This window comes from Mycteria americana, chromosome 7, assembly GCF_035582795.1.
Source record: "Mycteria americana isolate JAX WOST 10 ecotype Jacksonville Zoo and Gardens chromosome 7, USCA_MyAme_1.0, whole genome shotgun sequence".
NCBI lineage: Eukaryota > Metazoa > Chordata > Aves > Ciconiiformes > Ciconiidae > Mycteria > Mycteria americana.
Genome location: NC_134371.1, coordinates 48,493,346 through 48,519,714, shown reverse-complemented (window position 1 = coordinate 48,519,714; position 26,369 = coordinate 48,493,346). Strand labels below are relative to the sequence as shown.

Sequence of the window (26,369 nt, the reverse complement as noted above, 5' to 3'; positions counted from 1 at the left end):
TAAAATTCTGGTTTAGTACTGTAAGAACTAAATTTTATTCTTCAGTTGCGTGCTTTACTCATTCTTAAGAAAAGCTATAGTAGACTACTTTTCTTCTTTTCACCCACTCCCAAGTCAATTACCTTCGCTAGGTAGTGGCTAACCAACCAGCCCACAAGAAGGTACATTTTCCACAGATTAAAAAAAGTGCAACTTACAACAGGAAAGTTAAAAATTTACATTACCTGTTGAGTGTAGCTCAGTTGTCTGGTAAGATCCTCTTCAGTTTTTCTAAGCTTTTCTTCCAACATCATTTTGTCTTCCTATGTACAAATTGACATCAAATCAAATCCTTAGCTCCCAAAATACAAGTAGTATTTAGCTTCCATTTTATCAGTACACCCTGCCTAAGCAACCACATACCCATTATATTTGTGGAAAAATCATCTTGTTAAATAAACTTCATATTGAATAAGATATAACTAATAAATTTAAAAGAAAAGGCATTAAGCTCACAAGGTAAAAACCCTGAATTAAATTCTTACCAAGTTTCTATAAGGAAATAGTATCTTATCATAAAGACTTGTTTACAAAGGAGTTGCATGAATAACAAATCAACTGAAATACTGTAAATTTATATTAGTAAAATGGCTTATTAGGTGGCTATAAACATGACACCACAGTAGGAGAGACACAGATCCCAGGCTATGAAACTGAAATAGACAACAGTCAAACTATGAAACCATTAATTTCTCATTAAACAAAACCTAGCATGCTACCAACTGCATCAACATTACAATTTTAATTTGCTCTTCATAGCTACTAGCCCTTTGAAGTCCATAAAGCCTTAGAATTGTATAGACACACATGTTTTCCTAAACTCAACTGCAGAACAAAGACACTGAAAGTTTACAGTATTTTACTTTTGCAGTTGATCTGGCAGTCAACACAGGGCTATAAAGCACGAGACACTGAAGCATTCAGAAGCATTCAACAGCTGCATGCTACATGTGCTGCATGTGTAAAATACCTGATTTTCTGCCAGTTCCAATTACAGCACTTGGTTGAATATACATGTAATATTTTTGTTGCTAGAGTGACAGTAACAATTTAGTTTTAGTGTGCACCCAAATTACTGCATGCAATGACATACAGGAGCTAAAATAAAAAATAAACCAGAGTGTACTATTCGGTACATACGTTTGAAGTATTAAGACTGAAAAAATGCTTAAGTACACATAGCATCAAGGCCTAGTTGCAGCTATGACAAGCCTTCATTTTACCTTAAGGCATTTCAAACAGCTGGCTAGAAACTTCTTTATTTCTGCATCATTTCCTGGTAGGAATTTTAGAGAGAGATGGGTAAGATGTTTAAAAGGGTTGGTCTCCACTACATTTAGAGAGACAGGTGCACGATCTAGAACAGATGCTGAAGAAACTAACTGCAACAAAAACCTAGGGAAAATAAAAAATAACCAAATGTTAGTATATTTCTTTTCCTGAAACTACCTGTAGATCCTACAAGTTATTTTCAAATAAAATACATTTTTATATGTGCAACAAAAGGCTGCCTAGTTTTTGCTTGAAAAAGAACTATGAAATTCAATCCCTCTGTTGTAGTTAATACTACAAATATCAACTAAAATGCTTGCACCTTATAATAAGAAACATACAAAACTAAACAGTTTGTTTATTTGTAAAATTTTCAGAAGCCCATCTTAGACTTAGGACTCCAAAACCAAGTAAGGCCTTTGTAACCAAATCCAAAAGGAAAACAGACTTCTGACTTTTAGGTATCCTATAACCTAGTAAAACTCATAGCCCACAGTATACATGTCAAGAAATGGCCTGACTACTGGAGTGGAGCTAGGTACTCTGGACAGGGCTTTCCTCGGTACCCACACAAACAAAAATAACATATGAATAGGCCACTACAGGGAAGGGTGGACCTCAGGTCTCCCCCCCTCACGTATTAATATCTGAACACTGAAATGAAAGAAAAAAAAAATCCTTGTCAGAATGCCTTATAACTTTGCCTTTTCCTGTGAAACACAATGATTTACACCTCAGTCCATCAAATTCAGATTAGCTCTCTAGCACTAAACTGGGGGGGGGGGGGCGGGGGGGGGGAACAACAGTGCTGCATCCTTGCACTTCTGCTTGCTTGTGAAACTTGCCAGCTTCAACTCAGACGGGGACACTATTACTAGACATCAATTCCACTGCTCCCTCCTCCTGAGACTTAGGTTTTGTCAGCAACATCCACTGACTGATATCTTGATGCATACAGGGGAAGGTTTAATTATTCTTGTTCTACGGACTCTTCTCAGTCTGAGTGGCTGACAAGTATTTTAAGACCTCAAAACACACACACACACAGACTGATATGGCACTCACTTATTACCTACCTTGGGATATCTTTGTTCTGTTCCTGAATGCATTGCTGAAGCAGATCTATAAATTTTTGTGGGAAAGCAGAGAAGTCTACCAAGAGACCTTGCTGGGATTTTAAACTATATAAACAGATAGGGAAAAAAAATATTAACAATATATAGGAGTGTAATTTATTTCCTATAAAATATTTTGTTTACACTAGTAGAAAGAACTAATTCTGATCACGTCATTAAAGTTTGCTAGCATGTTATTTTCAATCCTGAACACAGAAGAAACATGATCACATCTTGGATAATAATCACCAGAGGATATTTTTTATTTCAAGAGTTCTTGCAAATGGACTGCACTAAGAAAAAAAAAAAGAAGTTATTGTGGCAGAACAACTGTGCTCCTTTGAGTAGACGTCTTCCTTACAGCACAGAGTGGTAAGGTTATTGGATAGGGGCATATGGAAGAAGCAAAGGACAATGAGGGGAGACTCAATCATTATCAAGACTTTATCTGCCTACTTGTTTATTTAATTGCGCACCTTCACCACAGACGCAGTAAAATCTAAGACAGAAGCAGACATTCAACAGCATATGCACAAAGCCATATCTTGTACAACAAAACACTTCTGCACATCTGTTTTACAAACACTATTTTACTTTTGCCTTTTGATTCACACACTGATCACACTTCTCTTTAAAAAAAAACAAACCAAACAAACAAACAAAAACAACAAAAACCCACCACAAACAAAACCAAAACCCCCAAACAACAAAGCAGAAAACTTAACTGTTTATGACTGGTGCCCAAATTTGATGATCAGATTTTCAGCAAGTAAAGTAAAATGAGACCCAATAGTACAATTAGTATGCAAGAAACCCATAAGACAAAAGCTCAGGTCTATGAATCCATGTCCATGCAAACAGACTTTCCTCTTGCAATTATTTCTTGACATAGTTCACACGCATACAATAGTCTATAAGAAGTAGTTACAATAAACAGAAGATGCAAGTAGTAATATAAACTGTGGTACTGTAGCTATGCAGGGAACTTAACATCAGGATTCTGTCACTCATCTGTATAATCCTGAGCCAATCACTTTCCTGTACTTGGCTGTTTCACCAACTGGTCAAAGAGAACAATACTACCAAACTACTGACAAAACTCCACAAGTGAAAAATGCCAAAACCTAAATTCTAAGATAGACCATTCTAAGCTAAAAATATTCCTTCATTCTTTTTTGCCATTTAGAAATGTTTCACAGATAAGACATTATAATTTCACTTACCTTTGAAAATCTTCCTCAGATATGACAAGTTTATAAAGGAAAAAAGGATCAGTATCATCAGTCAATCGAACAGCTAAATCCTGAAAAGACAGACATTTAAATATGATTTAAAATACTATGAACCACCCTGTACGATTGTTTAAATATTGTAAACCAATATTGCAAACAGTATTTAATGTTTTTATTGTTTAACCAAAAATAAGATAGAATTGCAGCAACTAATTCAGGAAGGTGGAAAACATTAACATTTAACACAACTTCAAATATTACACTGGGAAAGACCGGAAAACTATTTCTCACAAGAATAAACCAAGTAAAAACCTTCAACTTTGAGCAGCAAAGATTTCAAAATTCAATGTGTCTTCATCATTTCACAGAAAGAAAACTATTTGCTATTTTTTCCCATCATGAAATACAGTGTAGCACTAACAGTCCACTATAATGGATCACAAACACATCATTCCCATAACTGGAAGGTTTTCAGTGCATACTGCTCCTAAAAGTTTAAGAAACCACCTTCTGAAGAGTTTATGTATATAAAGACAGAGCTTCACAAAGCAAACATAAAATGGATACAGCTGAGGTCCAGTAAGCTTGTAAGGAAAATTGTAGCATTATGCTGCTTAGCTTTTAAAAATAAACTCCTTTGTTCACTGGAGGTCTACACAATGTTTTGGAAAAACTGCCTTCTCTGTAAAGGTTAGTCTTTCATTACAAGGCTGGGGTTATGCAAAACACCTGGTACATTAGGCCCAGGCACCTGTTCCTATAATAAGACTCAAACCTGTGTGAAGAATATAATATTCCCTAGCAGAGGAAAGAAAGGAAGTAGAAACCTGACAGCTCTTCCAGTATAACTGAAGCGTGACCACAGCACATGTACATACGCAGAACTGAAACAAGTTTCAGTAATTCAGATACCAGTAACACTAACAAAACTCTCAGTTGGAGATGTATAAACAAACTTAGGGATTTACATGTGCAGCTAGCTGATGTTAAAACTAACGCCACCCCAAACCAACTAGGGCAGGTTCTTGAGTAGGATAAGTGCCTGCTTGGTTTCATGTCCCATTAACTGATCCAAGCATTTGAAGTTATCTTTCTAGACTGTTCGCTCAGTGATGTACCCAACTGGATTTCCAGGCTGACACAGGCTGCAACTTGGTACACAGTTCTTAACTGAACTGCTTCTTCACACTCGATGTTACCATTGTCGCAGTAAGTAGAATCTTACAAAAATATGCTGTACTCCTTTACAAACAACTCTTTACTCAATAACACTATAACCAACTAATGACCAATCTTAACATCATAGTAGGTGGATGTACAGTTTAAGTGACAAATTAGACATACAACAAAAAAGATTTTATAACCTCCAGTAGTAACCTCATTGCTATTTTTCCTGAGAAAGATTTTTTTACTGCAAATTTAGTACATTACTTCCTTCCTATCCCCACTGGATGAATTCCAAACGTTCAAAGACTAACACACTTATCAATAAAAAGCGAAGTTACGTCCACATAAAAGTTGTCATTTTTGCTAGTTAAGATGAGGACTTTACAAAGACAACTGCTGCTCTACATTCTTAAATAAGCATTGAGTATATTTAAAGCAAGACTGCTCTTAAACTCTAACTTGGCCTCCTCTGAGGGTCTCCTAATACTTTTGATTTGCAAGTCTACCAAGTTCCATGAACAGCCAAACTAAAAGACAGGGCTAAAAAGGTTAGAAAAAAACCACCATACCAAACCAACTAAATTATTCAATAAATTACATAAAAAATAAAATAAGGCCAAGTGACAAACACACTAAAATCCTATTTTGCTTTTCGTTTGCCTATTTGTCCTCTTATACAATGAAATTCAGATAACACCTAATGAACATCACAAATATAACTAATCCACAAACCTTTTTTTGAACAGGATTAGAAATTGACAGTAGCTCAATATTCACTCGAACATTTAATCTCCTGTGTACAAAAAGATAAAACTTAGTAACAAATCAAGAAAACATTCTCCAAATAACACATGTTTGTAGCCACATTACAGGAATTGGATGACATTTGGAAAACAAAAATTTAGGCAGAAATATCGAGAAAGTTCCCATTGATGACTACTACTAAGATATCTGAAAGCCCCACAGTTTCAGTTATTATTACAGCTCCTCAGTCAGCTCAGGGGTTTTTGTTGCTTGTTATCCACCAAACTTTAAATAGCAAGGCAGAAGTTTTGAAATGTTGTCCAGAAACTAGGACCTTTGGAAAAGCCTGCTGAAATTTATTAATGATTGCTGAAACGTTTGATAATCATTTATACAGTGCTACCTTGTTTTCATTTACTTCTTGTTGAGTAATCCGAGAAGTTACTTGCATTACAAAATGCACCCACAGACATCAGCCTTTCTATGCCTTCTAATACAGACAAGCCAGAATAGCCCTAACACCTGCATACACTGTCTAATCCAGATAGGACCTATATTACTGAAATTCACTATATTTTGAGCAGACACTTCACATAAAATACTCCTTTCCCAAACACCAATGCTAAGCCATGCACACACGGGTGCGCCCAAATCGACTTAACCCTCGGCAGAAACCGATGGGGACGGACGTGTGGGCTCGCACACGCCGTGGGGACAGTAACAAGGGTGCTGAAATGCCTCAGGAGGCCGCGGTAAAGCCGGCGTCAGGCTGCGAGGAGGAGGAGGAGGAAGAGGAGGCGGGCCTACCCGCGGGGCAACCGCTGCGGCCTGGGAGACGCGCTAACACCGGCCCAGCCAGCCGGACCTGCAGCGCTGCGAGGTCCCGTGCATGGCCGAGGCAGAAATCCCGGCCCTCATGCAGCCTGCAGGGGAGACGTGTTTGCCCCCGTACCCCTAAAGCGGTCCTGTAAAGCCACTACCTGTTTTCTCCGCTACCAGTGCTCCCTCCGCCCCCTCTCCCCTGGCAAGGCACCCACTGCAGCCACTCCAGCCCTCACTGACTACACCTCCAGCCTTGCTGCGACCAAGTCCCCTTCCCTCTAACCTAGAGGGTCCCCCCATAAGCAGACCCAAAACAAGAACAAGGCTACTCGGCTCACCGCCCGCACTACGCGCAGGGCCTCACCTCTCGCCCAGCAGCTGTTAGGGCACAAGGCAGGAAGAAAAGAGAGGAGGAAAGAGCCTGCCGCTCGGCAGCCCTTCTCCTAAAGAATGCAATAAAGCTTCCGCGCAGCTGGTGAGGAAACCAAGTCAAAGCCCACTATGCTGTTCAAGCCAGCCCCTCACCTCTCCTCGCAGCCCTGGCACCTCACTTGCACACACACCGGCCGGTTGAACATACTCTCCGCCGCCATCTTGCGCTTCGAGTTTGGCGCCGGGCTCCCGCGGAGGAGGAGCCTCAAGATGGAGCTGAGGCGGCAACCGCAGGGGGTGCTGGGAGGGAAATGGCGGCACAGCAGAAGGAGTTGGGCTGCGGCTCCCCGGTTCCAGGGCGATGTGCCTACTTCTTGGAGAGGAAGAAGCGCTTCTGCAAGATGATCCCGGCTCCCGGGAGGCGCTTTTGCGGAGAGCATGGGCAGCAGGAGGTACCGGGCCGAGCAGCAGGCCCCCTTCTCCGACGAGGGAAGATGGGCTCCAGGGGTCAGGGGAGCCTTAGGTTCCCTAGGAGGGGTTGGGACAGGCGGGAAGCCCTGGCCGCACCCCGGGGGCCGAGCTGGCCCCGCAGCACGGGCAGGAGAGGCAGCGTCTGCGCCATCCTTTGAGCCCTGAAGGTGCTAAGACCATCAGTTCAGCCCAGCAGTAACACTGCCATTACGTTATAGGTTTATTCTTTTAGGATCCATTTAAGTATTAAATTCTTGTCTCAGTTTCTCCATTCTGGTTAACCCACCTACCTCAGAATAGATGTTTTATGAAACTCAGATGTCCCTTAACAGCTTTTTTAAAACAGGAATACTGAATGCATGCGGAAGTGTTGTCTAAAACTTTTCTTTTCTGACTAGGAAGAAAATGACAGAAAAAGAATTCCGTGTCCTCTTGATCCAAAACAGTATGTTTTTCCCATTCTTTTCCATGCTTTTCCTATTCTTTGTCAGAGTTCACATGATAAATGCTGTTACTTACTTTTCTTTCCATTTGGATTTTAGCACTGTATATGAAGACCAACTACAAAAACATTTAAAAAAATGTAATTCAAGAGAGAAGCCAAAGCCAGTAAGTGCAGTGTAAATTCAGCACTACTTCCTCTCATATTTGAGACCCTAAACGTTAAGCTCTGCAGAGAATTTACTGTGCTGACAGCAGCTGTGAACTGGAGGACAGCAGTCTTAGCAAGCACTACAGTAAGGACAGTATGGAAGCTGAATAAGTACTTGCTGAAATGGAATTCACATTCCACTCTCCTCATCTTGTGTGTCCCATCTCACTGTAGTTCAGTACAACTTTTCAGTAGTTCTCTTAGTTACAAATGAAAACGCTGAATTAATTTTTCTCAGAAACATTCTCTAAGAACAGTCTCTTACAATGCCATTCATTTTAGAGGCTTGGTGAGAGATTGTCCTTGGAAAGCAAAACTAGCAGGGAGGCTCCAGGCATTTTCCTACCTCTGGCAGTCTGCTGCCTCTGGCAGTCTGCTAGGCTGACAGTTGCAGCCAGTGCTGAGGGAAGGAATAGGATGTACGTCTCAACAGCTGTTTCAAGAAAACAGACGATGGCTTCTTTATTGTTTGCCTTTCTGCGTTATTAGTATTGCACCTTTAGTATTACCTGGGAAACCTTAAAATGGTCTCTGGAATCAGTCTAGTAAGCATTGACAGCTTAACTCTTATGAACATGTTCAATCTTGTCAAAATGTGTCAGAACAGTCATTTCTGCTGGGGATTCAGGATCAGACTGTAGGAGAAAAAATTACTTGGAATATCTTCTTTTGCAGTGCATTCCTATTGCTATGTACCTTATGATAAAAACACTGAAGAATTTAGCTTTTTCCTTCCTGGTAATTAACAGAATCAGATTTCTTTTCTTTTGATTTTTAAAGGTGTACTTTGTTCAAGATATTAATGCAGGTGTAAAAGATGTAGCAGAAATACCAGAAAAACAAGTGAGTACATTTATTTGTTCTAAAGCTTAGTCCCTACATAACATGTTGCAATTTATCATATGACTAAAGAACTAGCAAAAATAAAAAGCTCTTGTATTTATGGGTGGTGCTTTTTTTTCCTTAAAAAGGTACCCATCTCCTCTCTATCCAAAGAAGAGCTGGATAACTTAATTATCAAGTTGAAAAAAGCAAGTAATGGTGAGCTTACTTAATACTGAAAATAAGATGTTTTAAATTGAATTTATTAAATATTTCATTGTTATTTTTGTTGTTAGATATCTGTGAAAATGTGTGATATCTGGCACTAAACAAATCTGAAGTAATTATCATCAAGATGTAGACAATTCTCCAATAGCTAAATTTTACTCAGAAGAATAAACTAGATTGAGAGAATGATAAAACACTGATCTTTTGTTCATATAGCTACTTTCCCTTCCTTTTGTGTTTTTTGTTTCCCACTCAACTATCACTACAGATAACAATGCAGCTCTGTTATAAACATGTGATAATAGATTTATGCTCCCAAGAGACTATTTTGCTAGTGCTACAAATTGAGCTCATGTTTAACTATTGTAATGTGTGTGTTACAAAACCAGAAACTCTTGAAACTGGAAACCTGTACCTAAAAGTTTTGCATTTGCATGCAGGTCTGGAACTTCACCTTAAGGAACAAATACTGTCCCATCAGGCTTTACAAGAAGCCCTAAATGACCCAAAGAATGGGGAATCCGCTTTCAAACACTTGAAACAACAGGTATAGTCACTGCTTTACTAATAGCTATAGATGTTTTTAAACATGTCAAATTCTGCTGCTGTAAATTTGAGCGACTGTGCGTGCATAATGCTAGTCACTTCATACAGAGGAAATCTGATATGCTCTATAACTATGCTTTTCAAATAATAGCATATATATATAATCTTCGAATGGCTGCTTTGTTATGTGTTAGTAACAAAAGTTTATTAGGATACTCAAATAAATTACAAGTTGTTTGGTGGTGTTCTGAATTTTTACTTATTCTTATTTTATATTAACTCATAATAAATCTGAGCTACAAAAGGTAAAATGCCATATTTGCTAAGAAGTAAAAGGAATTTTTTTTTTTTCTGTAAGAGCTGGTCCTGGATTTCCTGGTTGTGTAACAGATGTGTAAAAAGGATTGGAGAGCCTGAGTTTACCTTCTGCCTTTTTAATGTATATTGAACAGCAGGAATTTTAAGAGAGATGGATTGCATATTGTAGCAAAATAGAAAGTTTTGGGAAGAAATTTTTAAAAGGGAGAAATGTCTGTTTTCTGTACTTTCTTCCCGTGCTCTACTTTCCTTTCCTATGTATTACAAAATAATGTAGCTGCAGCAGAGAGGGCTTCTGCAGGCACTGGTGCTTCACAGAAAATCCAGTACAGTACCCATATTTTGGATGGCTACTTCAAGAATCAGCAGAGAACAATATTATAATGTGTACCTGATCCCAAAAATCCATTCCAAAAACTTCGGGGTGGAGTTCTGTGAGCAGTGGAAGAAGGGCAGGGTGATGCTCACTAGCCAGAATTTATAGTCCCCTTTCCTCTGTACACACAAGATCTTTTCCCTAATCCCTCATGGAAGGGAAGACTTGAAAAAGTCTTCTGCAGTTTGGTGAAGTACTCATTTTTCTATTGGGCATTACAATACACAATGTATGTATTTGCTTGGGTCATAAATAATCTTTTGATGTTTGTAGGCTTCTATTTTAGGTAACATGGAAAAACTACATTTACTTGGTCCAGGAAGATGTTTTGTTGAGTTTGGAGCTGGGCGAGGAAAGCTGTCTCATTGGGTTGATGTTGCCTTACAGAATGTTGAAAATGTTCAGTTTTTGCTTGTGGAAAGGGCAACTACAAGATTCAAGGTAAGAGAAGATACTGTCACATTAGCAGAGTATAATTTTTAAACTGTTGTCATTGAAGCTGTTAGTATTGCTTTTTATCTTCAAAAATAACATAAAGCCTTTGAAATGTTAAAAGTTTTGGAAGTCTGCCTACATTCCATACTTTGCCAATAGCAAATTTATTAGGAAAAAATCCTGGTGTCTAATGTTGGAAATGTTAACAGGAAAAAAGTCCAGCATTAATATGTGGAGCAAAATTATAGTTATTAGTGGCCAGCCCTACTTAATGATCTTGTTCTGTATACACAGGTGGATGGAAAACATAAAAGGAGAGATTCTGTATTTGAAAGGCTTCAAGTTGATATTCAGCACTTATGTTTAAGTAAGTTCCTTCTTGGCTTGCGTAATTCTGAAATAGAGGCTTAATTTTAGATTTTGAATACTGGAATTCAAGTCAATTTGTATGTAGCATGTTTAAACGTACTTGGTTTTGGAGATTATTGTCGGACGTGTTAATGCTGTGGGTATATACATATATATATACACACATATATATATATTAAATGGGGATTTAAAATTTTCTGCTTTTTATACACTTATAGGACATCATTATAGGTGAGAAATACCAAAACAAAAACATTTTGAAGGTTTTTTAGAACTTGCAGGATTAAATACCTTTGCATTGTTTGTTTTAGGTGTGTGGAATGAAGCAAGTCAACGCATATCATTGATATGCTATGTGTATCAGTACTATAGAACTTGTGGGAACACCTGTCATCAGGAGATGCATTAGTCACATTTACATTTCATAGGCAGTATAGAAAAGTTGAAATGGTTAAATAGATAAATGTTAACTATCTTAGCATAAATGCAAAATCCTGTATTTGTAATACTTCATTTTAATAAAGTATTTATATTACTATTTAGCTGGACATATCTCTGGCCCACAGACAATTCTGTTAAGGAAAATCAGTCCAGTGTTCTCTGGTAATCATTTTACTGCTATATAGTAGTGTTGCTGCTCAGAAACAAAATCGTGTTGCTTCATAACAGCATTAAAATATATTCTTTGCCTTTGGACAAGGTTGAGTTTTTTGAGAAAAAGAATATGCTTCTCAGCCACAGCATCAGACTCTCTTAATTTGTTTTAGAAAAAGAAACTTTCCTTTTAATAGCTTAGAACTGTATGTACAGACCACTGTATTTTTAGTAGTGGTAAACATTTCTTTCTTTTTTAAAGTGTGCTGAAATTATCTGATCCAGAAAAAATACTGTCCCAACTATAATATTAGAGGTTTTGGGGTTGTTACGGATTGTGTGTGTTTATTTTCTTTTCTCTCTTTTCCCCGCTCCAGATAAGGTACCTATTCTGGAGGAGAAAAAACTACCAGTGGTAGGAATTGGGAAGCATTTGTGTGGTGCTGCGACAGGTATGAATTATATGTGTGTTAACTGCAGAAAGTTAGGATACTAAATCTTACAATCTGAATGGACTGATCTTCCAAACTGTACTTTTAAGCTTTTCTTGCTCTCTTATATTTTTCTTTCTAAATTTGTATTGGCTGTCTGAATATGTATCCCAAGCAAACAAATGAGAAGAATGTGTTTCTGTCCTGGTAATTTTCAGTTAATACACTTTTTCTAATGTTATATGTCTACTAAGTAGAGAAAGACATCTCAAATATGACACCTATATAGGTACTGTTAAAAGATGATACAGTTAAGCATTTAAGAAGTACATGTACATATTAAATAGATTGTGTCCTAGATATCAAACTTCTAGAGGAAATACTTGCATGTTTTACAGGGAGGAGGTCCTCCTACAATATGCCAGTTTGTTAACCAAAGTATTTCAAATTCACTTGTGTAGAACAAATATTCAAGAGGATAAGCCCTTAGTAGCTCCAGAGTTCTCAATATTCATTTAGCATTTAGGGTTTTCATGTTTTCAAAGCATGCTTGTCATTTTTAGTTATCCTCAGAATTGCTTTTTGGCTTAGTTTGTGATGTACACTTTTATTATTCTTTGTGGGAAATACATTCCCAACCATGATGCAGCCTGTATAAATAAGGGCATGGTGTTCATCACTATTTTTGGGTGCGGTGTATATATATTTTTTTTCTTCCCCCCAGATCTTGCTTTGAGATGCTTGGTTGAAAGTTACACAACTTGCTGTGATGGAGAAAATGAAGAGCCTGCACCAAAACGCTCTAGGAATCATAAGACAGAGGTGGCTTCTAATAATTCTGCTGATAATGAAACCAACAAAGATGACTGTAAGCCTGTAGCTGGAATTGTTATTGCACTGTGCTGCCATCACAAGTGTGACTGGACACATTATGTAGGCAGAGAGTTCTTTAAATCAGTAGGACTTGGACCAGTAGAATTTCATTATTTTCAGAGAATGAGTAGCTGGGCCACTTGTGGCATGCGAGAAACCACAACCAAAGCCTCTACAAGTGAAGATCCAACTAATGACACAGAAGAACATGAGCAAACATTCAGCAAGACAGAGAGTGGTTCTGATACTTTACAGGGGTATGTAATTTTTTTTTCTAGCAAATGGGCTTCTGCAGAAAAGCAAAATTATGTATAGAGGTATATGAAATTGTTTTGGGTCCTCAAAATGACTAATTTATCGAACATTTTAATTACTAAATTTATAAAAATATTTTACTTTAAAAATACAATTTTTCATGGACATACGTTTGAAAATATTTAAACAGTCATGCTTGCCTGAATTGAAATAAACTTAGTGATTTCAGTAGTTTTTCTAAGCTTAATTACTAATGTTAATTACAAAAGTATTATTCTGACATACGTTGTTTGTTCTTTTCCTCCTTTTTATGAAACTAGGATACTTACTGTTGAAGAACGAAAGGAGATAGGTTGCCTCTGTAAACTGCTGATTGATCATGGACGGATTGAATATTTACAACAACGAGGATACAAGGCTGCACTACAGTATTATACAGAGTTTGCTGTGTCCTTGGAGAACGTCCTGTTGACAGCTGTCCCAAGTCCATCTTTGATACCAGAGTCAACTACATGACAGGAGATATATTTGGAATTGGTAGGAAAAAAACCTATAAAACTTATCTGGATTTTTTAAAAAGCCAATTAATTGCGTACAAAAAAACTGTTTTAGTCTTTCCTGTACCCAGGAAAAGATCTTACATTTCCCAGTTTCACTGGGAATTACAAATATGCAAACCAGTTCTCATCAGTGGAAAAATAAAATCCCTAAGAATATTTGAAACCTGTTGTACACCTCTTTGTTAGGAAGAAGTATACTTGATATTTTCTTCCATTCACAGTTACATTCTTTATTCATTAGCATTTATGATAGGAGAAGGACCAGAAGTACAACTTTCCAGATTTCCTGAAAGACAAGGGGTTAAAATAAGAGAAATTAACATACTTTATTTTCACTTTGAAGTTCAGGATAGCTTTGTATTTCCTCTTAAATTATTTAAGTAGGCCTAGGTACTTTAATCAGCCCATGCTGCTAGGGGAATCTGTTAAAGAAGAAAACTTATTTGTAAACTGTCATCTTGATATATTTTTGTTAATTTGATTATTCATTCATGAAATATTGACAAGAAAAAAGCTGGCTTAGTGTTCTAAATCAAGAGCATTTCAGTCATTTATTTTTTAAGCCTTCACAATATATAGAATGAAGATCAGAGAGAACATTTTATATCTGCAATGAATGAAGTTTTCTCTGCAAGTAACAGCTGCCACCTGCACATCTGTTCAAAAGTGTTTATTTTGGTCTCTTACTGCAACCTTTAAGCTTTGAGACTACTAATAGCATTTTTTGGTCATAGTGATCTAGAAATGGGATGAAATTGTGGGGGTGTTTTGTTTAGGTGACTGGGGTTTGTGTCAGGGAAAGCAAATTGTGAGAAACGTCTGTTTATCAGGTGTTGATAATTCATTGCTAAAAAATGTTGTATGTTGGGAACATAGGCATCTCTCCCTTACATCCTTCTTTGGTAGTCCCCATCTGGACAACATCCAAAAATAGGGAAAGTTGAGCTTCATGAGACAAACAGTGCTGGAAGACCCACACTATGTAAACTCTGATTAAATTGGAAATACAAGAGACAGTCACCAACTTCCAGTTTTCCAGGCTGTAGGTAATTCAGGCACATTTATTCCAATATTCCATGGTTCCAGTATGGTCCTACTAGAATATATGCTGTTCATGTGAAGACTTACTGTGCCAACTCCTGATAAAAGTGCCCCTGCCCTCAGTAAAAAGCTGTTTACAGATTTTTGGAAAATGTTAATTTATTAAGAAGATTATTCATGTTTCATTTGTATATGTATCCTAGCTTTCTTTTATCCAGTTTATCCTTCCCTTCCTCACTGCATTCCAGAGAGATTAGAATTAATTAAAAAAGCCATACCTGTTTTCTTGAGTGACTCCTGGATATACATGTGCATGAATTCAATGCCGAACATTTCCTGTTGCTCCTCCTCTTCTGTATTCTCACATGGAGGGAGTGTTACCTCTAACTCCAGTGGGTTGTCTCTGAAGTTGACAAATCTGACAGTTCACCAGAAAAGGTTACTCTTGCAATAGGTTTTGTCCAGAGAGAACAACTCTTTTGAAACTGAATTAAGATTCCTCAAACAGTGTTTTGAGCAAAATAAAGTAAGTTTTTTCTGATACTAAATCCACCACTATATTAGTAGTATTAAGTAAGCTAAGCTAAGACGCCACCTTATAACGGTAGCTGATTGTGGTGGAAGAAAACATTGCAGTCCTCATCATTTTGTCTTCAGGTTTTCACCACATTGTCAGCCTTATTGAGCTTCCACAAACAGAAGAGTGGATGAGAACAAGAGTGCAAATGCCTGCATCCTCCCAACTTTACAAGGCAACAGCCAGCCCTGTCTGCCTCTGTTCTTGGTCCATCCCTGGGCCTACACTTGTGTGTATTTGTTTAAAGAGGTGCTGCTTCTTCCAAAACATCTGCAAACAGGAATTGTCTTACTGGGTTAGACGTGGTTTGTTTAGACTAGCATTCCTTCTCTAAAATGGCCAGCACCCAGTAATTCAAATGAAAATGCAAACAACAGGAAAGTTTCTGTCACAGTATACAAAATAATATTTCCAATTCTACCAATTAAAAATCTACATCCATTCTCTCTTATTTTTCAAATCAAGTACAGGAGAGTTTCATCCATATCCTTATACCTAATCCTTTTTGTTTAATTCTGAATGCTTGACTTTTCAGTGCCAAAGTTCTACTTTTTGTCATTTTTATGCTTGTTACATATTTTTCCTCCTAGCTCTTGGCTTTAGTGATTGATATCAAAGGCCAATTAGAAGTGAGCATTTGAACCCTTGAGAAATGAGAAAATGTATTACACTCTCCTTTTACATTTGGGACTGTAACTATCGTAGCTTACTTCTTTAAATGAGTTGTGCTACACCAAGCTTTCTTGACCAGATCTTCAACTCTTGTGAATCTGTGTAATTACACTGATTTATATGGCATTGTGTCCATCTGTACAACTATGGATGTTCCTTTTCCACTTCCTTAGCATCACTCTATGATATACAACTCAAGGGAGGCTTTAAAATTTATCTTTTAGTATTTTTATTTATATTTATATTGCTTTTTCTTACCTCAGATTTGTCATGTCCTTCATACAAGCTGGAATATCCTTAAGTTTGTTGTTGCTAAGAACAAGAGTACTAAGATTTTTCATATTACAAATGGTTTCTGGCAAAGAGTTTATCTCATTCCTTTGGAGCCACAAAGTGTGGAGATTTTCCATTCTGTAAAATAGGTATTTGTGCAATCAATCAAGATTTAGAAAATTGATCTTATCAATCATTAATATAAAATCAATTCATTTATTTATTTATTCATTCAGTATATAATTGATGCATTTTTACAGTCACAGAAAGGACTCGCATAAAGAATACAACAATTCTCAAAGAAAACCCCATATCCAAGATAATCACTTAACCTCTAATCGAAAATGTCATTAGCAAGAAATACTTAACTTGATACTGAATTCATTGTTTATTGAACGGATTATTCCAGCTCATCCAAAATATCATATTAGGGCTGATAAGTCTGCAGTGAGGTTAACAGTAAAATAATCTTTTGAAGTAGGATTTAATAATTAGAATTTCAATGCAATGGAATTGAGACTAAGATGTGAGCTTTGACATTTATTTACCTGTCAATTGCATCAGGAAGCTCCTGGAGTTTATTTCCCCCCATATCTAACCATTCTAGATTCGGCATGTTGAGAAGAGCTGAAGGGATGGTAGTGAACTGATTCATGCACAAATCTATGTGTGAAAGCTTCTTTAAATCACTGAGCTGAAAAGAGGGAGATTTAATGCAAGTTTGTATAGCTGCTTCATTACAGCAGTGCTGTAATAATGTTGACTGAAAAAAAACCCCAATTCAAAGACATTACAACACATTTTGGAGTTAGTAAACACAGAATCGTTTCTGAGTTACATTAGCTGATATTACCTAATAATTACAGTTCTTACCTGGAAGGTAGGTAGGTTTGAAACTGATTGGGCAGAAGAACTTTTATCTCCCACCTGGTAGTGAATGCCCTAAATGCTGAGAAGCTGAATGCCATGACTACAATGCAGATATACCCCAAGCCTCGAGAAGAAAAGGAATTTTAAAGACACCACTCTCCTTAGGATTTCGTGCTCAGTGGTGCTTCTCCATGCAATATGCTGTTTTTCATTAGTCAAATATTTTGATTTTTATGGATCAAATTGCATGGACTGTATTTAAAGTGAACCTAGACACTTTCCACATTGTGAAGTCAACTACTATGGCAAGACATTCTAAAAATTAAACATAGCATCATTCAGTATTGCAACACCTAAGTCCTTTGGTGAATCATGCTTTCAGGTGCTTTTACAATGTTCAAGTGATGCAAAGATGTTTTATTGCAGATCTGGTCCAATTGTCTAAACACTGAATGCCAACCAAGTACATATAACCAAAGCTTCACGGTGTTCACATCACCATAGTCTCAACAGGACAGAACTATGTATTTGCTATGAGCTGTTAATTTAACAGCTATCACTCTACATTACAGCATGTAACCTGTATCCACAGAAATTTTGTAAATTCTGGATTCTGATTAACAACGTATATTTTCATTTGAAGATTTGTTGTTAGGTATTACTGTTTGGATTCACTCAATTTTGCAAGGCACTGATTGTTGTCAACTATTGCCACTACTGTTTTTTAAATAAATTAAACCAAGTAAATACAGTTGTGTAAATACAAGATGACATACTTGTCATCTCTATCTAAGAGACTAATACTTAGAGATGCAGGTCTCTCACATTTAGGTCAGTCCAAATTAAAGCTCAATAGTAGGAGGGCAGTTGTTTTTATTCTCTCTTAATTGCTTTCAGCATCTCAGAACAACATTCATTCAACTCTTTGCACATAGGCAGTTGTGTAAAGCACAAAAACCCTTTTCATAGCTAGCAGCTCTGGTAAAGATGTTTACAATTGTGTCCTGGCCTATGGTATGAATTTGTATTCTCAACCATACAAGGGAATTTATCTGTGCTAAGGCATCAGATCCTCAGTGGGGTAAATCAGTGAAGACCTTCAACGTAAACAAATTTACATCACTGTCCTATATGTGCTACCAAGTCAAATAAAGATTGGCTCCTTCAACTACTCAGGTATATGTATAGCCTTATCATATACTTTCAGTTTGACTAGTCATATAAATATTGTTCACCTACGTGTTTCTGTGGAGTAGTTGTGAAATTAGAATATCAAAGCAAATCTGAAAACATGGAGTGCAATGTTTAATGATAATTGGTTTTGGATACGTTCAAAGTACGCATTAAAACTAAACAAAACAAAAGAGTCTGTCAAAACCTGAGGAGGAAGATCACAGATACTCCTGTTGACAGCCAGTTCCAATCTTTCCAGACTAACACAGTTACTTATTTCCTTAGGAACAGACTTTATTCTATTGTAACTGAGAAGCAGCTCTTGGAGGCTAGTCAGCTGGCCTGCAGAGAGCACAAATGAGAAATTATAAATGTTTACATTCATTCTATTTGAAATACAATTTTACTTGTTTTGTGTTATCCTTATACAAGTGCTGTGTGTTCTCACTAAAAAAAAAAAAAAAAAAAAAAAAGATTCACTGAAATTCAAATAGTAAGACTTCAGGACTCTTTAGTACAGAACTGCACTCTAGTTGAATGCTACAAAAAAACCCCAAAACCTCAAAAAAAACTTATGAACATAGACTGCTCATGCTGTGGACTCAGAACATTAAGCCTGTTTTTCAGTATCACTTTTCTAGCTGCATTCTGACGTCTAGTATCTGCTGTGCTTACAAGCTTTTTTCTCACGGGGAGCTTTCATAAAGATACATCTCCTCCATCCGGCCTTTTTTTTTTAATTTATAGGGAATCCATGGCTTTAAGATCTCTGCCTCACAGTCAGATTTAAATCGTCTGTTTTCTAGCTACCCAATAGGATTGTTAGATAGGCAAAGTGCACAAAAATGGCATGTTTGTGTAAGATTAATTTTCTTAGAAAAGCAGCTTAAAAGAAAGCACAGCTCACCAATTTCTTTAGGTATGCTTTCAATTGAGTTCCGGGATAGATCCAGAACAAGAAGATTGTGAAATCTTCCAATGAACTGAGGAATTTTCTGCAAACTAGTCCTGTGAAGCTGCCATTCCTGGAGATGGACTAGTTTCAATAAGCACGAAGGTAGTGTCTAAAACAAGAAATAGGAACCAGAAGAAATTCAGCTTAGTATACAACAAGAATATAGGCTTAGGTAGAAGTTTTATTTGAAACAGTAACAGTCTTGTAATTAAAAAAGAAAAAAAGAAGGGAAAAAAAAAGAAATCTTTCCTTCTTCTCCAACTGTACTGTAACATCCCAAAATGAACACCACCAATGCAGGTCATTCTGACCACAGATTTAACCTGCCCACTTTTTGCTCCCAGGATTTAGATATCTGCACCTCTGTCATTGCTTAAAAAGCCTCAGGCTTGCTTTTGTTTGTTTCTTTTTTTTTAAACAAAGCCAATATAACTGAAGATGAAACTGCTCTAAATAGCTTTTTGCATTTAAATGGTGATCTAAATTGTATTTCCTATTCTGTTAAGAAAAACAGTGAGCATCTCAGAGCAGAAGAGCTGAGGGACAGAAAAACTACAATGTCTGTATGCTGAGTTCTGAACAAGGAACACTGGCCTATGGACCACCAGAATATTGCTGGGTGTGGCTGTCAGTTTCTGGTCTCGACATGGTCTAATTCTCATTACTTCGTAGGAACTGGCATCTGTATTTCTGTGTAGCTCTGAACAGACTGTTAGCTTCCACTCTGTTGTTGATTTCACAGTTAGCCGCTTCCCCCCATGCATTAGAAACAAGAATAATAGTATTCTGAGAATCTACTGGCTCATTCTCACTCTTAGAAAGAGAAAGTAAACAACAGTAAGAAATATTTTCATGCACCTAAACACAGCGGGTTTTCACCTTTCACCATATTTCAGTAGTTCTGGTGTGTTAATGTTAAATGAGGATTTATGTAATTAAACTCATAATTTGCAGTGTAAATAATTTCTAATGCAGAAAAGCCTTTTGGGCTATATTTTTGCAGAGTAATGCTTAATATTCAGGACTAAAAAAATCAGCTTGCTTTTACACTGTCACAACAGTGTGTCTCAATTCATTGTTAGCAAAGCACACAGTGAGCACTTCATAGATTAAAAATAGTGCAACTGTGAGTATAAAGTTGTATATAGTAATTTTCTAATGCATCAGTCATTCAACTCAAGCAACATTCATTCCTGTCAACGCTACCTTCCATTCTTCTTCCTCTATCCTTAAAATCGCTCTTCCATCTTCATTAATAACTTTTTCTTTGAGCTTTGCTAAAGCAGCTCTCTCCTCCCAGACAAGTAGTAGCCTACAAGGAAAAGAAGATCTGTCAGTGGTGCAACAATGAATACAGGCAATAATTACTATCCATTCTATTTTCTGGAATGAAGAGATAGTAGCCTTTTTGGATGTCAAACAACATTTATTATATCTGGATGCTAAATATACTATCAATTTGAGGGAAGACAAGAACATAAAGTAATGTTTGGCTGAGGTAATTTGTAGAAATTCTATTTTACAGTTCTTCAAATTTACAGTCAGAAGGAAGATGTAACTTAATTCACTTTCATCATGTTGCAGCAGGGCAACAGAATGTAAAGTCATGTGAAATTAAGTTCCAAAGCCATTAATTGTGAAGCAGTCTCCTAAAAAGAAAGCCTTCAGTTCCACCAAATGTAAGTGCAATCAAAACAGGTCAATCAGCTAGGGATTCTTTTAGCTTGATTTCCAAAGGGGACTTAAACAAGAAGTATGAAAATTAGACATTCTCTCTCTTTCTGCCTTTTTCCATTAGTAACTTTTGAATTTGTTATTCCATTTCAAACACATCTGACAAATTAGGAAGGATTCCAAAATTAGAATGCTAAATTTCTTCACATTTCATGAAATTGCTGGCCAGAGAGAAGACCAAGTGACCCTGTTAATGCCTCCATTGAGAACAAAGCATAACAAATTAAATCTCCACTGTTTAGAATATCCACACAGGAGAGGATTTTAGTATCTGAATTTAGGGGATTTATTATATATGCTAGTATTTTTATCACAGAACACAATTCTTGGTTTGACCTGACCATATTGCTAGATTCTAACCAGTGGGAATTCTGCTGGAGTAACGACTAAAGAATAAGACTCTGGATGAGTTTGAAAAGACTGATTATAGTTTTCTGAAATGTAACATATAGTCTAGCTTTTCACATGCTTTAAGATCTACAATTTACCTACCTTCCTGCAGACCTCTGTCTGAACTCCTTTTCTTTCTGTAATTCTTCATTTATCTTGTGTATTCTCACTTCCCAAAGTGTCTTCACAGCAGTGAATGTTCCAATGCAAACTGCAGTTTCAGTCATGATCCTTACATGTTCAGATTCAGTCACAGGAATCTGACTGTGAATTTCAGGCTCAATGCATCAGCGCATGTATCAGCTACCAGATGGGGACAGTGATGTGAAAACTAAAATACTGCAATACCCACTCGATTATATTATTAAATTTAGTTAATGTATAGAACTGACAGAATTTTACCAACTGCTTTATCTTTATAAAAATAGGTAATGGCACCTAGTTGAATTTTCTTATAGTAAGAAATGGTATTCTTGCAATGTCTCTGCATTCTTAGTCAGTGAACAACTGCTTCTCCCAGTTCCTTCGAATGGTAGGCTGAGAGCTGATCATAATAATTAAAAGCAGATATGAGCATTCATTCCCCTCCCAGGAAGAAATTAAGCTGTTACCTGCAATTTAAGGCAGTCACATGCTGGTAGCTGCATCCTGGCAGCTACCTGGTATAAATACTTGTAACTAAAGGAGTTTTGCACTTTAGAGAAACTGAACTGTTGCTGGAAATAAATTAATATACTTTATTTGCATTCATTTTCTTCATAGTTTAACTCATTATAATATATTTTATAGTTAGTAATGCATTACCTTTAAGAAAAGGCTTTTTAAATTCTTCAGATCTCTCTTTGTATCTTCTTGTAGCCCTACTGAGTGTCAGGATCTGTATTTAAAAAAAAATTCAGCCTAAAGTTTTGAAGCAATTTATTCCTTAGTGAGATAATTAATACATATTTTCCTGAAGAGCAGCAAAGTAGGATACTCAGTCATCCTAATCAGCGCATCCCTCTAAAAAGCATTCTTATTGCCATTATTGTAGTCATTTGGGGAAGGGTTTTTTTGGAAATAAACTGGAGCCAAGATATTGATATTCAGATAAGCTTGGAGGGCTAAATTTCATGCCAACAGCAGTGTACTCTGAACACTGGTGATTTGAATGCTCCCTTTCAAACTTTTTAACTAATAATTGCAGTAAGAAAAACGTCTTACATATCCATTCAAACTAAAAAAGTAAGGATAAGTTTCTTCCAAACAAGCAGGTAAATAAAACAAAAGTGGAATTTCAGGTCTTTTCATACATATATTTACCTACAATAATTACTGCAGGTCTGTCTTTTAGAGCAATCTTTTCTATCATGTTTATTCCATTATAATTTTGTGTGGCATGGATACACCACAATTGCTTAGTGAATATTTTTGTGTTCAAACTGTTAATCATTCTATTTTATATTTACAGTGTCTTTTGCTAACATAGTAATTTGTAAAGCCTGATTATACTGAAAACACTTACTTAAAAGTGTATAGGCAAGCAAATAATAAGAAATATAAATTGTCAGGATTGCTTCCTGTTGTAAAGACAGGATAAAATCAAATTATAATGCTTGAATAAAGAAGAATCTGGTCCAATACTTTAATATTAAGAATTCTTAACTGTTCTCTCTTTGTTAAGGAAAAATGGCATGATTTGACAGGTGATGCAAATGGCAACCACAGTGTGGCACAATGCAGTCTGGTATTTGGGTTCCTAAAAAGGGATTGAATTTATTCCTGTAAAGAGGGGATTGTATCCTCTTTCCCTCCCCCACATAAATGTGATCACATTTACTAGTTTGAAGGATTAACTTCTCTTTCAGTGGTCCTCATAGTAATTATATTTCCCTTTCCTCATCCCCATATGCAACAGTAATGACTAAGACATTGTTTGAGGTTTTTTTGCTCTGATTAGTGGTTACAATTTAAATTGCCTTATTTTTCAGGATTAAACTTCTACTGAGATCAAGTGATTTACCTGATCTATCTTTTCTTATTGCTTAGAGACTTTTTTTTGAAGTATAAGCCTTTTTAGGTAGAAAACTAGAAATCTTTTTATATAAATTGTGCAGAAAAGAGACATTGCGGTGCAAATCTCTAATGAGATATTTGTTAATACTTGTACTACTAAAACCGGTATCAGACTATACAGTCAAAACAATACTTATTTTTAGTAAAGCATACACTGGGCAACTCTCTTGTGCTGTGGAAAGCATATTATTCAATAAACATTGCTTTAGAACCATGAAATATTAAAGAGGGCCTAAGTATATGACTTTGTTTTCAAGGAGATTTAATTATATAACAGCACTACCATCAAAACCTTCTTGTTCTTAGATCTCATTATTTGTCAGGAAAATAAAAACCATAATAATGATGCCATCACAACCAACAATTCAGAAGTGAATTCCCAAGTGTGGCTGTAAAGCAACCGCAAATTTACTCCCACGTAATCAGATCTCCCAACAACTTCACCTCCAAGCATCTGAAAGAGTTTAACAACTTACCTCAATTATTTGCTGTTTTCAAGGATTTTCTGTGACTCATTGCTTTCTGGGCAAGAGCAGACATAAATTACGAATCTTGTCTGTACTACCGAAACCATTTAGAACTCTCAGACTCCAATGCAATGTCACTCTAGTTCTAATTTTAACCTATGCTGAGAATAGAAGGTATCACATGAGGCACTTCTGCAAAACCCCCAAGCATTTACCACTCTCAATGTCTTCCCACTTTGCTGAATGTGACTGGACTCCCACAGACTCATGGACTCCCATTAACAAAAGTTATAAAGTGTGAACGAAAAGAACAAAGGAGTACTTGTTATGCTCCACAATGAAAAATAAGCTAGTTTTGAACTCAAAATGACAATTACTTGCTTTACTCTAGTAATGTTTCTCTGCAAGGAAACAGCTTCAGAAGTGCTATTAAACAGCAACATTGACTAATTAGACAAGAAAAAGTATTACATCACTAAGTATTTTACTCATTACTTTTGCCCATGCTGAGGAATTCTCTTGTTGAAGAACTTTAGTGCAAATTATCAAAGAAAAGTAATCTTTATCAGGATGTGCAGAGGGGTTATTACTCACCCCTTTTCATGCTTCCAATCATGAAACATTTTTAACATTCTATTTCTTCAAAGAGCCCTTGGAGAACATAAAAGGAGAACAACGCTGTCAGAATCTTTTTCTTCAACCAAGTGGAAAGAGAGAGACAGCAATAATCATAGGTCACTATTTGAGACAGAAGCTATAAAACTGGATAATTCTAACCAATTCTTGCACTGGAGTATAAAATGTGAAGATGAAATTTTAAAAATATCATTCATTTGGTTATAACGCTCTTTCAGTAGAAATAATTTTTGCTCATTATTAGCCTTAGATTCTAGTATTACCACATAGAACTTTATAACCAAAAAATCCTCTCCAGTCTGAGACCAACTAACTACCTGAATACCAATACCTGTTTAAAAAGACACTGACTGCTTTAGCTTTCAACCTTCTAAGCCTTTCTTTTCTTTCTTTTTTTTTTTTTTTTAAGTTATGCAAAAGCAAAAATGATCCAACAGGTTCTTTGGTATACGTATTTCTTCTTTCAGTTTTAGTATAGATTCAATCCCCACAGTGCTTTTTAATCAATGTTTTTTCTTGATCTAAAAAAGTCATAACTAAAAACGTAATTACTTAATTTCCTCCTCCTTAAAAGAAGCAGATAATTAGGAAAAAAAAATTAACCTTCCCTTTTATTGGAGTTTTGAGACATAAAGAAATTTCAGGCTTCTTGTGGGAGCAAAATTATTCTGTCTCAAATATTTAAAAATCACTTTATTGCTTTCTATCATACACTTGTATTTCCCCAATTTATTTTCTCCATGGTCATCAGACTAAAAAATATACTATTCAGACTAAGCCCTTACCACAACAATATACTTGAAGGCAAGTAGCCATTAGGCTGTGTTCTCTTGGTAGCCTTGAGTGCAGTAGGTTCTTTAAGATAAGAAGAAATAGAAGTTTGAGTCACCTGTACAGGATTGCCTGCATAAAATTCACAAATAGAAACAATATTACTACAATTCTTTGTGGCTTTAGGTTTTTTTTATTAGGAATAAATAAATCTGATAAAAATGAAATAGGTGATAAGCACGATATATTAGTCAAACTTTGCCAGAAATGACCTATATATAAAAGACCCTTATACCACAATAGAAATATAAATAGCACCTTACATGTATGCTCCCATGTTCCCCCCCCTATATCACCATCTTTCCTCTTGCTCAGTCTCAGCATCAAGGATAGCAGAGATTCTACCTCTTGTAGCTTGTGTCTTGCATCTTCACAGCTAAATGCAACAGACAACTTTGGTCTACAATTTTGGAGAATGCGCCTGTAGAGGCAAATTTTGATATATTTAAAGAAAGGAGCAAATGTCCATTTTATGCCTCACAAATTAATTTTTAAGGCCATGTAACTGTCTTTTCTTGTGTCTGTTTACAACTTGTGTTTCTAGAAGTTATTTATATCCAACAGTTTTCTTCATATCTCCTGTTAAATAACCAGTACAGTCCTCATCATCTCTTCAGTTTACCTTAAAGCCACATAACTGTTGTCTGTTCTGAAGGCATTAACTTGAACCTATTCATTATGTGCCTTGTACCTGAGTGTAAAAAGTCCTTATCTCACATAGTATTTTTAAAATGTTAATTCTTTGTTGTATCTGATTAATCTGTCAAATTCTAGTATCTGAACATCAATAATACAAGGTGATGCAAGCTTTTAGAACATGTTCTGCTTACCGTCAGGCTTACCCAATGACAGAATAACAAATGAGATCCTCTTTTTTTTTTTCTTTTTTTTTTTTTAACAGACAGATGCTTTCTATAAGAAACAAAAATAACTGGAAAGTATTTAAGGACTGCAGCTACTTCCAGCCTATAAAAATACAGGATATTCTAGAGAGTATTAAGG

The 26,369-nt window shown here is 36.4% G+C and overlaps 3 protein-coding genes across 11 annotated transcripts in view; 1 reads left to right on the top strand and 2 right to left on the bottom strand.

Annotated features, from left to right (window-relative positions):
- The window catches only part of SASS6 (SAS-6 centriolar assembly protein), a 14,077-nt gene extending 7,032 nt beyond the window's left edge, over window positions 1-7,045 (bottom strand). Inside the window, exons 1-6 of the mRNA XM_075508274.1 lie at window positions 6,917-7,045; window positions 5,558-5,618; window positions 3,650-3,729; window positions 2,388-2,492; window positions 1,263-1,434; window positions 225-302 (exon numbers count right to left, since the gene is read on the bottom strand). Of these exons, the coding sequence (XP_075364389.1) occupies window positions 225-302; window positions 1,263-1,434; window positions 2,388-2,492; window positions 3,650-3,729; window positions 5,558-5,618; window positions 6,917-6,984 (564 nt within the window). The 5' untranslated portion in view covers window positions 6,985-7,045. The remainder of the gene's footprint in view (window positions 1-224; window positions 303-1,262; window positions 1,435-2,387; window positions 2,493-3,649; window positions 3,730-5,557; window positions 5,619-6,916) is intronic.
- TRMT13 (tRNA methyltransferase 13) lies at window positions 7,038-26,369 on the top strand. Of its 3 annotated transcripts, XM_075508261.1 has the most exons (12): window positions 7,038-7,215; window positions 7,633-7,679; window positions 7,777-7,843; window positions 8,667-8,729; window positions 8,858-8,927; window positions 9,377-9,483; window positions 10,450-10,617; window positions 10,906-10,978; window positions 11,952-12,026; window positions 12,730-13,135; window positions 13,454-13,670; window positions 26,269-26,369. In XM_075508261.1, exons 1-11 carry the CDS (start codon window positions 7,075-7,077, stop codon window positions 13,647-13,649), a joined length of 1,413 nt encoding a protein of 470 aa, XP_075364376.1. In that variant the 5' UTR covers window positions 7,038-7,074; the 3' UTR covers window positions 13,650-13,670; window positions 26,269-26,369. The 3 variants fall into 3 exon arrangements, with proteins under 3 accessions (XP_075364376.1, XP_075364377.1, XP_075364379.1); XM_075508262.1 differs by lacking the exon at window positions 26,269-26,369 and having other exon boundaries at window positions 7,637-7,679; window positions 13,454-13,649; XM_075508264.1 differs by lacking the exons at window positions 7,633-7,679; window positions 7,777-7,843; window positions 26,269-26,369 and having other exon boundaries at window positions 13,454-13,649.
- On the bottom strand, window positions 13,849-26,246 carry LRRC39 (leucine rich repeat containing 39). 7 transcript variants are annotated; one of them, XM_075508265.1, is made up of 12 exons: window positions 25,664-26,246; window positions 25,322-25,439; window positions 24,495-24,594; window positions 23,910-23,955; window positions 21,481-21,681; window positions 20,461-20,566; window positions 19,207-19,363; window positions 18,505-18,641; window positions 16,805-17,019; window positions 16,242-16,394; window positions 15,013-15,152; window positions 13,849-13,979 (listed from the first exon to the last, which is right to left on the bottom strand). In XM_075508265.1, exons 5-12 carry the CDS (start codon window positions 21,603-21,605, stop codon window positions 13,924-13,926), a joined length of 1,089 nt encoding a protein of 362 aa, XP_075364380.1. In that variant the 5' UTR covers window positions 21,606-21,681; window positions 23,910-23,955; window positions 24,495-24,594; window positions 25,322-25,439; window positions 25,664-26,246; the 3' UTR covers window positions 13,849-13,923. The 7 variants fall into 7 exon arrangements, with proteins under 7 accessions (XP_075364380.1, XP_075364385.1, XP_075364382.1 ...); XM_075508270.1 differs by having other exon boundaries at window positions 23,910-23,951; XM_075508267.1 differs by having other exon boundaries at window positions 24,495-24,551.